This window comes from Ovis canadensis, chromosome 1, assembly GCF_042477335.2.
Source record: "Ovis canadensis isolate MfBH-ARS-UI-01 breed Bighorn chromosome 1, ARS-UI_OviCan_v2, whole genome shotgun sequence".
NCBI lineage: Eukaryota > Metazoa > Chordata > Mammalia > Artiodactyla > Bovidae > Ovis > Ovis canadensis.
The window spans coordinates 168008583-168021011 of record NC_091245.1 but is presented as its reverse complement, the minus strand read 5'-3'; the positions used below and the strand labels follow the sequence as shown (position 1 = coordinate 168021011).

The 12429-nt window shown below is 39.3% G+C and overlaps 1 protein-coding gene across 13 annotated transcripts in view; it reads right to left on the bottom strand.

Moving 5' to 3' along the window:
• Window positions 1-9602: 9602 nt before the first annotated feature.
• Window positions 9603-12429, bottom strand: part of LNP1 (leukemia NUP98 fusion partner 1) — a 42264-nt gene continuing 39437 nt past the window's right edge. For all 13 annotated transcript variants that reach the window (XM_069551372.1, XM_069551408.1, XM_069551417.1 and 10 more), the window contains one exon: window positions 9603-10762. In XM_069551372.1, coding sequence (XP_069407473.1) covers window positions 10613-10762 — 150 coding nt within the window. In that variant the 3' untranslated portion in view covers window positions 9603-10612. The remainder of the gene's footprint in view (window positions 10763-12429) is intronic.

The window sequence follows — 12429 nt, the reverse complement described above, 5'->3', positions numbered from 1 at the left end:
TGTGTTCTTGCATTTCCTTTTCTTTGGGATGGTTCTGGTCACTGCTTCCTGTCCAATGTTATGAACCTCCATCGGTGGTTCTTCTGCCACTCTGTCTACCAGATCTAACCCCCTGAATCTATTCATCACCTTCACTGTATAATCATAAGGGATGTGATTTAGTCACATCTGAATGGCCTAGTGGATTTCCCTACTTTCTTCAATTTAAGTCTGAATTTTGCAATATGAGGAGTTCATGATCTGAGCCACAGTCAGCTCCAGGTCTTGTTTTTGCTGACTGTATAGTGTCTCTCCATCTTTGACTGAAAAGAACATAATCAGTCTGATTTCAATATTGACTGACTGGTGATGTCCACGTGTAGAGCTGTCTCTTGTGTTGCTGGAAGAGTGTGTTTGTTACGATCACTGTGTTCTCTTGGCAAAACTCTGTTAACCTTTGCCCTGCATCATTCTGTACTCCAACGCCAAACTTGCCTGTTATTCCAGTTATCTTTTGACTTCCTACCTTGCATTCTAATCCCCTATGATGAAAAGGATATCTTTTTTGGTGTTAGTTCTAGAAGGTATTGTAGGTCTTCATAAAACTGATCAACTTTAGTTTCTTCAGCAACAGTGGTTGGGGCATGGACTTGGATTACTGTGAGGTTGAATGGTTTGCCTTGAAAATGAACTGAGATCACTCTGTTGTTTTTTGATGTTGCACCCAAGTACTGCATTTTGGACTCTCGTTGACTATGAGAGCTACTCCGTTTCTTGTAAGGGATTCTTGTCCACAATAGTAGCTATAATGGTCATCTGAATTAAATTTGCCCATTCCCATCCATTTTATTTCATTGAGTCCTAAGATATTGATGTTCACTCTTGCCATCTCCTGCTTGAGCACATCCAATTTACCTTCATTCATGACCTGACATTGCAGGTTCCTATATGTTATTATTCTTTACAGTATCAGACTTTGCTTTCACTACCAGACACATCCCCAACTGCACACCATTTCCCCTTTGGCCCAGCCGCGTTATTCTTTCCGGAGCTATTAGTAATCGCCCTCCACTTTTCCCCAGTAGCATACTGGACACTTTTTGGCCTGGCTGGCTCATCTCCCAGTGTCACATCTTTTTGCCTTTTCATACTGTTCACGGGATTCTCACAGCAAGAATACTGGAGTGGTTTACCATTCCCTCCTCCAGTGGACCACACTTTGTCAGAATTCTTCACTATTATCTGTCTGTATTGGGTGGCCCTGCCTGGCATGGCTCATGGCTTCACTGAGTTACAGAAGCCCCTTCCCCACAAAAAGGCTGTGATCCATGAACGGACCCAATACATATGTGCATATGCAATGGAATATTACTCAGCCACAAAATTAAATACTGCTATTTGTAGCAATGTGGATGGATTCAGAGAATATTATGTTTAGTGAAATGTCAGAGAAAGATAAATATTATGTGATATCACTTATATGTGGAACTAAAAATAATACAACTAAATAAATATACAAAAATTAGGGGTATAGGATTAACAGATACAAACTATTATACATCAAACTGGCTTCCCAGGTGGCGCTAGTGGTAAAAAACCTGCCTGCCAATGCAGGAGACATAAGAGGCCCAGATTCATTTCCTGAGCCAGGAAGATTCCCCCAAAGAAGGGCACAACAACCCATTCCAATATTCTTGCCTGGAGAATCCCATGGACAGAAAAGCCTGCTGGGCTACAGTCCATGGAGTCACAAAGACTCAGACATGACTGAAGTGACTCAGCACTCATGCATACAACAAATAGAAAAGCAACAGGGATTTACGGTATAGCACCAGGAACTATATTCAATACCTTACGATAGGGAAAAGAATCTGAATAAAATACTGGTCACTGTGCTGTATACCTGAAACACAATACCATGTATCAACTACACATAAAAGAAAAGAAGCTAGAAAGAATTTTTTTTTTTTTTAATGGAAGGGAAGAAGAGGGGAAGAAGAAAGGGAAGGAGGGCCAGAGGCATGGAGGGAACCTGGGAGGCACCTGGCAGACCCATCGCAGAGGGAGTTGTTGCCTCAAGTAGGAATTTGGATGAGACAGTCTTGAGTTAGATGACCCTTCCCTGGCCCAAGTATACAGCATAAAGTTTGACTTACATATATTGTGAAATGATAACCACAACAAGTTTAGTTAACATGCATCCCCTCATATAGATACATAAAAAGAAATGGAAAAAAAAGGCAAAAAAATTTCTTTGTGATGAGAGCTGTTAGGATTGACTCTTAATAGCTATCATATATAACACACTTGTCTTTCTTTATAAAAAGCCATTTGTTTATAAGAACATAATGAACAATCTTTACACACACAATTGCTAGTTACAGGTGACAGATTTATTAATATTTCAGAGATAAGAGAGTCCTGGGAAAGTACGTCACTGGCTCCTTGCTCAGGTTAAAATGGTTCATGACAAGTTCATTACTATTATCCCTTATGAATGGCTAACCAGCGCCCACTGCAGATGGAAAATCTAAACAAAGAGACATAGTAATCATTATGAAGATTTAATTTGTTTGCATATATCTCTCCACCAAAACACCTGAAGGTGATTTATGCAATAGCAATGAAATCATCTATAGCAATTGCAATGAAATCACTCTTGAGAGTCCCATGGAGAACGGGGAGATCAAACTGGTCAATCCTAAAAGAAATCAACCCTCAATATTCATTGGAAGGAGTGATGTTGAAGCTGAAGCTCCAATACTTTGGCCACTTGATGCGAAGAACTGACTTATTAGAAAAGATCCTGATGCTGGGAAAGATTGAGGGTAGGAGGAGAAGGGGATGACAGAGGATGAGATGGTTGGATGGCATCACCAACTCAATGGACATGAGTTTGAGTGAACTCTGGGAGATGGTGATGGACAGAGAAGCCTGGTATGTTGCAGTCCATAGGGTCACAAAGAGTCAGATATGGCTGAGCAACTGAACAGAGCTGAACTGGATGAAATCATCTGCTGTGAAGAAAGATGAATAGGACACAGAACACTGAGGAGGTATGAGAAGAAAGGGAAGGAGGCAAGAAGAGTTTGAAATAATATCTTTGTCATCAAAGTTTGAAAACCAGCTCCATGGAGGTGTTTGATGCCATGCTGGAAAGTTTTAATTCTGTAAGTAATGAGCTTGCTAAGGGCTTCAAGCTAGAGAGTGACACAATCTTTTTTTTTTTTAATTAGTTATCTCTGAGGAAATGATGTGTAGACTTTCATTTACGGTTTATCTTCCCCACTGCAATGTGAGCTCCTGAAAGAGGATTTTATCTGCTTTGCTCACTGTTGTATACCTAACACAGAGCAGGAAGTAAAACAACAACAACAACTTTTCATTGAATGAACAAGCAAATCCTGGCAATTAGTAAAAAGGGAGAGACTTAGAGATCATAAGCCAAGGTGGGGTGTGGCTATGCTCTATGGTGTAAATCACTCAAGAGTTGCTGGGCACACAGGTATGCACAAGCTGAGGAGATGAGGCTGGCTAAAATTAAGGAGCTTCACAGTTCACTATTGATTTTTGCTTGTTTACTTGTTTTTTCAATCTAGATAAAATTGACCTATAACATAATACTAATTTCAGGTGCACAATGATTCTATATCTGTATATTGCAAAATGATCACTACAATGTCTAATTAATATCCACTACCACACACAGTTACAAATCTTTTTCTTGTGATGAGTTTTTAAGATCCACCCTCTTAGCAACTTTCATTTATACAGTATAGAATTGTTAGCTATAGTCACCATGCTGTACATTATATCCCCAGGTCTTATTTTATACCTGGAAGTTGGTACCTTCTGACTCTCCTCACCCATTTCACCCACTGCCTACTCACACTACTCCCCACCTCAAGCAACCACCAATCCGTTTTCTCTTTGTTTGTTTTTGGCTTTGGGGGAAGGGGTTGAGGTACAATTGACATGTAACATTATATTGGTTTTAGGTGTATAACACAATGATTTGATATTTTTATTTACTGTGAAAAGATCACTATGATGTCATTAACATCCATCACCACACACTTACAAAATTTGTTTTTCTTGTGATAACAACTTTAAGATCTATTCTTTAAGGAACTTTCAAATATGTTTTACAATATTGTTAAATATTGTTAGTATAGGCACCATGCTGTACATTACACCCTGTGACTAATTTTTTATAGCTGGAACTTTGTACCTTTTGACTATCTTCACCCATTTTGTACACCTGGCCTGCCCCCATTCTCCCCACACCCCCCCATCCCAACTTGTTTTTGAGATTCCATATGTAAGTGAAACCATACAGTATTTGTCATTCTCTATTTGACTTATTTCACTTAGCTTAATGTCCTCAAAGTCCGTTCAAGTTGTCATGAATGGCAAGATTTCATATATATATATATATATATATATGTATATATGTATATATGTATATATGGTATATATATATATGGTATATATATGGTATATATGTGGTATATATATGGTATATATATGATATATATATGGCATATATGTGGTATATATATGGTATATATATGATATATATATATGGCATATATGTGGTATATATATGGTATATATGAGATATATATATGGCATATATGTGGTATGTATAGGGTATATATATGGCATATATGTGGTATATATATGGTATATACATATGGTATATGTATGTTATATATATGGTATTTATATATATGATGTGTACATATATGTGTGTATGTGTGTGGTATATACATATACCACATCTTCTTTATCTATTCATCCATCAGTAGAGACTTAGAATGTTTCCACGCCTTAGCTGTTGTAATACTGCAGTGAACATGGGAGTGCACAAGTGTTTTTGAGCTACTGCTTTGTTTCCTTCATATCAATACCCAGAAGTGGTATTGCTGGATTATACGGTAGCTTTATTTTTAATTCTTCCAGGAAATTCCATACGCTTGCCCACAGTGGCTGCACCATTCACCATTGCTTTTCCCTCACATCTCCATACATGCAGATGGGGCCGAACTGCGCTCAGTCAATTCTATAACTGGCTCCAAAGTTAGCAGGATTTCAGTCAAAACAGAGTTATATAATCCCAGGTTACAAAAGAATATTAAAAACTTCAAAGACAAAGAAAATAGTATTTTTAATCCCTCCCTTTGCTAGTTTAAAATCTCCCATTGTGTAAATGTAAATCATCTGCACAAGTGTTTTATGCCTTCTTTCTCTTTTTGTGCCCCATGGAGAAAACCAGTTAATCATTCCCCCTCGTGTACCTTTAAATACATTAATGTCATAAAAATTACCCAATGTCTAATTAGATTAATCCAACCTCCAAAAGTTTTGGTAAGAAACGCTGCAGTTCTCCTTTCTGTCTGAAAGTTATGGGAGTGATTTTGTCACTGCCAACAGGGAGGTTTCTCGGTGTCCAGCATCACCGTCCAAAGGTCAGCTCAAGTCTGCCCCCTAGAGCAGAGTAACCAGTGTGCCTTCACAGTAACGCTCAACCGTGTTCATTTCATTTCTGACACTGGTGTTTTCTGGAGAACAGCCACTTTCTATTTTATATGCTTCTGCATTATTTGAAAGTGTGACAGGTGTTGTTTATATAAGTAAAAGAGTTTCCATGGAGGGGTGAATATTATCTACAAACTCAATTTTTCATTTCAAGAGAGTAATCTATGACAGTTTCTTGCCTAAAATAGGCAGAATTATTCAAGTTATAGAACTCTGTTTGTTCAGAGTCACACTCTCAGACTATATATATATTGCCTCAGTACTATGAGATAGGCACCTATGGGGCTCTGGGAATGAAAAGATGATTAAGATATGGTTCCTGTGAACTCAAGAGTTCACAGTCTAGATGGGCAGACAGACATGTACATAAATCATTACATGCTAAAACCCACATGAGTTATACTACAGCACAGAAGAGAAGGGAGAGAGAGAGAGAGGGAGGAAAGAAGGAATCAAGTATAATAAACTTTAAAATGTTGTAACTACTATTAGGCCAGTTAACCCAAAAAGTAACACCATAGGTTAATCAAATTCCAATTCTTTTTAAACTCCCTAGAATTTACAAAATAAAATTCAAGTAATACAAAAAAAGCTTAGAGAATTAAGTCAGGGTGAAGATCAGTACTGCCCCAAAGAAATGAGACAGAGAGGTAAATTTAAATTTTCTAATAGCCACATTAAAACAGGGGAGGGACTTCTTTGGTAGTCCAGGGGTTAAAACTCTGTGCTCTCAATGCAGGTGGCCCAGGTTTGATCCCTGGTCAGGGAAGACATCATTTTGTTGGAATCAAGGCAAGATATATTATCTTTGTTGCAATCAAGGGGCCTGAAGTGACGTGGTGGCAGTGAGAATGGAATTTAGTAGGTTCCAGTGGAGAAGGCAATGGCACCTCATTCCAGTACTCTTGCCTGGAAAATCCCATGGATGAAGAAGCCTGGTAGGCTGCAGTCCATGGAGTCGCTAAGAGTCGGGCACGACTGAGAGACTTCACTTTCACTTTTCACTTTCATGCATTGGAGAAGGAAATGGCAACCCATTCCAGTGTTCTTGCCTGGAGAATCCCAGGGACGGCGGAGCCTGGTGGGCTGCCGTCTATGAGGTCGCACAGAGTCGGACATGACTGAAGCGACTTAGCAGCAGCAGCAGCAGCGATATTTAGAGGCAAAATAGGCAGAGGTTGATGATTATTGGAATGGAGAACCAAAGAAGCGCATAAGATGGTTTCGAACTGAACCAAGTTCTTAGTTGACAACTGGTAAATAATAATAACCATTTACTGAGATAGGGAACATAAGAGGAGGGAAAGACAGGGGACAAGAAATAATCATTTACTTTTTAAAAGTGAGTTTGAGGGAATTTCCTGGCAGTCCAGTGGTTTAGGACTCCATGATTTCACTGCTGAGAGCCCAGGTTCAATCCTGGGTCTGGGAACTAAAATCCCACCAGCCTTGTGGTATGACCATAAAATTAATTTAAAAATGAGTTTGCAATGCCTATGAAAACTGCAACTAGATATATGTCTAAGGTCTAGTTGTGTGTGTGGGTGTGGTGCTCAAGAGAAAGGTCTGCATCACAGGAAGAGATTTAGGGGCCATTTGGGGCTTCCCTGGTGGCTCAGATGGTAAAGAATCTCCCTCAAGGCAGGAGACCTGGGTTCAGTCCCTGGATCGGGAGGATCCTCTGGAGAAGGGAATGGCAACCCACCAGTATTCTTGCATGGAGAATTACATGGACAGAGGAGCCTGGCAGGCTGCAGACCATGAGGTCAATTGGACATGATCGAATGAATAACACACCACATAGGTAGCTGACCCCATGGGAATGTTTGAGATTGCTCAAAAAGAATAAAGGGAGTCAGACATATGCCTAGAACACATGCCTAGACAAAGCCTAGAGGAAAGCCAACATTTAAGGGTTAAGGATTCCTCAATAAAGACTAACCAAGAATGATCAGTGAAGTCCAAGGAACCAGAGAATACAGATCATAACAACCAGAGAGGACCTCAGAAGGGAGAGAGTGGTCAGCAATGTCAGAAGCTGCCAGATAGTCAAGCTAAGGAAGTAGAGCAATGTTTTCATACAATTTGACAGTAAAGGGGACAAGAGTGACTTTGAAGAGAACAGCTTCCAAAGAAGGTAAGGATAAAAGTCACATTGGCACAGACTGAAAATTCAGGGGGGAATGTAATAGATACTCTTCAGGAAGTTTTCTGTGAAAGAAGAGATAGCTAAGGTGGTAACTCAGGGAAAAAAAATGTTAGTCACAGCCATGTCTGTCTTTTTGCAACCCCATGGACTGAGCCCACCAGGCTCCTCTGTCCGTGGAATTCTCCATGCAAGAATATTGGAGTGGGTAGCCAATCCCTTCTCCAGGGGATCTTCCAACCCAGGGATCAAACCTGGGTCACCTGCATTGCAGGCAGATTCTTTACCATCTGAGCCACCAGGGAAGGCCAGGGTGGTAACTATTGGCTATTAAAAGTGGTACCTGCTGATATGTTATGAGGGAAACTTTCAAGACAGAAGAGACTTGAGCACATTCTAAGCATGTTTCCTTTGTAATAACCATTAAAAGTATGCACTCAACTATTTTATTGACTTTAAAAGATGTTATGACATATTGTTAATGGAAATGAGTTCATGTTTAGAAATAAGTTGTGTGCGTGTATCTGTGCACGTAGATAATATTATGAAAAGACAGAAAATAAAGTATATCTCTGAGTAAGTATAATAAGAATTTTTAATTTTTATTCTCTTTATTTTATATTTTTATTATGACAAGTATTGTTTTATTTTGAAACAAATTTTAAAAAGGCAATAAATAGGCAAAGTCATATTCAGAGAGTCCCCCCTCTTGCATGTACAATGGTCCTGAAAGTGTGCTGAAAATGGACTTTCCTCCAACTTGATAAAATATTGAATAAAATTCCTAGTTCTGATTTTTCCAGGTATCATCATCCTTGAAGGGGAAGAACCTTCACGCATATCCTGGCTGGAGTGGAAGGTGGCTACTCTCTCAGTCAGCCAGCCAACACTCCCTGAGAACTCCAGGTATTTCTCCTTCCCATGGGTGGGCCACTTCTCCCCAGACCTTTGTACTGGGGCCACAGCAATGCATAGATCATCCCTACTTCTAAAATTTGGTTAGCAAGACTGAAAAGTACCCAAAGCAAAGGTGGGGAAACCAGTATTTTCCCTACAATGACAGCAGAACACAAGCCTCAAAGGCAGGTCAGGTCCCATTCTCCACCTTGGTAGCAAACACACCAGGTACTACATTGAAGCCCTCTATTACTTGTGTGAAAAAGCATCACTGAGAGGCTACATGAAAGTATCAACCCAAAAGGGTGAAGCTAACAAGTTGTATGAATTGAAAGAATGCCAGCTAATGATCATCAATATTTTACTTTTATTTCACTGTTTTCCTCTTCTCTTTTTCCTTCTTTTTTACTAACTATGCCAAAGTTAGTTTGTTCTTACATAAGCAATCAGTTGTGGTATAGTTCTGGGAGATCTTCTTTACAAAATAGAGATTCTTGCTACCCTTGGGCATTTAAAGATCCAAGACAGAGATAAAGAATAAATAGGGGGCAGGAAGAGAGACCCAGCTATAGACAACAGACTTATGAACACAGCAGTGGAAGAAAAGGGTGGGACGGATTTGAGAGGGCGGCACTGAAACCTATATAGTACCGTATGGAAAACAGATAGCCAGTGGGAAGTTGCTGTTTGACACAGGGAGCACAAATCCAGCGTTCTGTGACAACCTAGAGGGGTGGGATGGGGAGCGGAGGGAGGTTCAAGAGGAGGGGACATATATATATATACATATATATAATATACACTTATGGCTGATTCACATTGTTATATGGCAGAAACCAACACAACATTGTTAAGCAATCATCCTCCAATTAAAAATTTTTTTAATTTTTAAAAAAAGAATAAATAGGAAGATTTCAACTATCTCTTCTTCTAGGGAAAAAAAATAGAATATGGGCTCAATGTGTTTAATTAACCTGACTGTGGTGATGGTTTCACAAAGAATGTCATATACATACACGTCGATCATCATGCTGAACAATTTAAATATACACAAATTTATTCATCAATTATACTTCAATAAAGCTGGAAAAAGAATAAAAAGTGCCTGCTTCAACAGCACATACAGTAAACTGGAACTTCTCTGGACACACAGAAGATTAGCACAGCGCGTGTGTAAGGGTGACGTGCAGGTCTGTGTGAAGCATTCCATATGTTTCAAATAAGTCATGGGGTGTAATGTACAGCAAGGTGACGATAGTCTACAATACTGTATTGTATATCTGAAAGTTGCTAAGACAGTAAGTCTTAAAAGTTCTCATCATCAAAACTATAACCCACTTCCAAGTCCTGCTTTTCTCATTCACATCGGTCCATTTACAAGCAAATCATACACAGACTAAGTCAGGACCCACTGCCAAAGGGAAAAAGATGTCCTGCCTCAGGTTAGGAACAGGAGTCAGAATGAGCTGAGCTCTGGCCCTAACTCTGATTACCACCTCAGCAGTGAAAGACGGAACTTTCCTAAACTCCAGTTTCCTCTGCCAGCAAGTAAAAAGACTACACCCCACCTCGGGAGTGGTGAGGGCTATTTCAGGTCATGCATTCAAACTCTCCACATAGTACCTGGCACCTTTAATTACCAGTTCTCATTAAATAATGGCCATTAGACATATATAATAACTTCTAGTAAGGAGTTCGAGTCACACCAATGACTTTTATTTAAGATTATTTGTGAGGCTGATGTGGAAGAAGGGTTGGTGAAGATGTGTAGGTGGCTCTTTAAATATCTCTCTTTATATTTTCAAGAATAACTTTATTCTATTAAAATACCTTTTATTCTTTTTATTTCCCTAAAAGGGCAACAGAGCAGCTCATACTCTGAAAAGCAGGTGGGGTATGATGCAAGCTGTCTTGGGGAGCAGCTGAATCAACCACCCACCTGAGTCACTCAGCATCTGCAGACCCTCTTACAGGTACCGTTCCTGGGTCTGGTAAATTGGGGCTCAAAAAACACAGCAGCATCGGTAGTCGTGGTGTGGAAGCAAAGGGTTATTTGAGCGCTTTTTCAGACAGGGTGGGCAGGTACACTCCTCCGTGCTCTTCCTCCCTAGAGCTCCTTTTTTCCTCCACTTTCTTGCGAGACCTCACTTCCAGAAACCGGCGTTCTCTCTCATTTCTCTCCTTTCTGCTCTCAGGTCCCTGATAAAGAAGGGTTGGAAAAGGGTAGATAGCTGACAACATTCAACATTTTTCCTAATTATCAGAAATGTACAAAACGCTAATCATTCAGGAAACTTTCACATCTTGGTTTTTAGTAATAAATTAGCACAAGCCTAGAGGTGTTACTAAAGCTTTAGTCATAAATAAAGGAAGAGAGGCCTTGGGCATCAGCAGATGGTCTGTGGAGGACACTCAGCCTGCACATGACTCTGCCTCTAAGGCACAAAGGGATGTGATTTCACAGTAAAATTAATATTCTTCTGGTACTTTTTGAAAAAGAATGTGGCAAGGGAATCATACATTGAATGATTCTAACCTCCTCACGGTCACTAAGGCTTTGCAGTAAGTTTTCAGATAAGGACTAGGTAAAGAATGAAGTGTCAAGAATGACATTCAACCACACTAACATTCCCCAACTAGTTGTCCAGGGGTCCACATTCAATGATCAAATGAACACATACTGTTGTTCTAGGATGGGGTGATATGACACCAACTAGACTAGAGACCCTACTTCTTAGATTCTACACCTGCGTGGAGGGAGACAATCAACCAATAAGACTGAAAGGAAATTCAAAAAATAACAGGCAGTTATAAATGTAATGATAACTATAAATAGCGTGACGTGATAGGGAACGGTGTGGAGACTGGGGGCAAGGGGGGAGGTGTGCCTCTATGGTTTCCATGGTCAGAGGGTTACTTTCAAAGGAATTACTTACAAAAGACGAGTACTGATAAATGTGGTGATGGTATCTATTTACACTTCAGTTTTTTAAATAAATGAAATCATGATTCCCCCATCATCCACTTGAATTGGAAATGCTGCAGAACTCCTGAGTGCCTAAGAGGTGAACATAAGCAGTAGCACTCAGATGAGCAAGGGCATGACTAGCCCTGCAGGGTGAGTTATGGGGATGTCTGGTTACTGAGGGGGTGTTATCCTCTGTACAGTGTTAAATTGTTTTCATACTGAGATTATCTCATTTCTATCTATAATGGTCCACTAGTCAAAATCAGAAAGCAAAACAAATGATGACGCTGAGATACAGGTTAAGAGGGGCTTAAAAATTGTACTAGCCCTGTAAATGTGCCTCCAGATTATTTTCATTAGTTCCAGCACTTGTATTAAATCCATCAATCTGCTCATAATTCATATTTAGCGGCCAGGAAAGTCCCTAATCCTTATAAGAACAGCATAAAACAGAGAAAATACAGTGATGATTATTTGTAATTTGGCTTTTTCCTCATTGAGAATAAAGACTATGTGAAAACTGCTCATAATAATGACCTGAAATATTTTTTTCTTATCTTATCACTTAGAAACAAAGTGAGAAAAATTATTTTTAAAAGCCAGTTGAGTTTTTCAATGTCAAAAGGAAAAACTTTCATGTTGTTGGTCATGAACAGATCAAAAAGCAGTTTTCTGGCTCTTCTTGATGCTAAAAGATGTAAAATTTAAATCTACATAGTACTATACATTTGGCCCCCATATAAAAGGTAATATACATCATTTTTAAATTTGCTGACAAATCACAATTTTTAATGTAGTTAGTTTCAGAAAATTGCATTAACTGTTAAACAGAAAAATGTTTTAAAGTATGCATTTTCCAAATTGTTTTATTTGGAATGAAGAAAATTTTTAGAATATA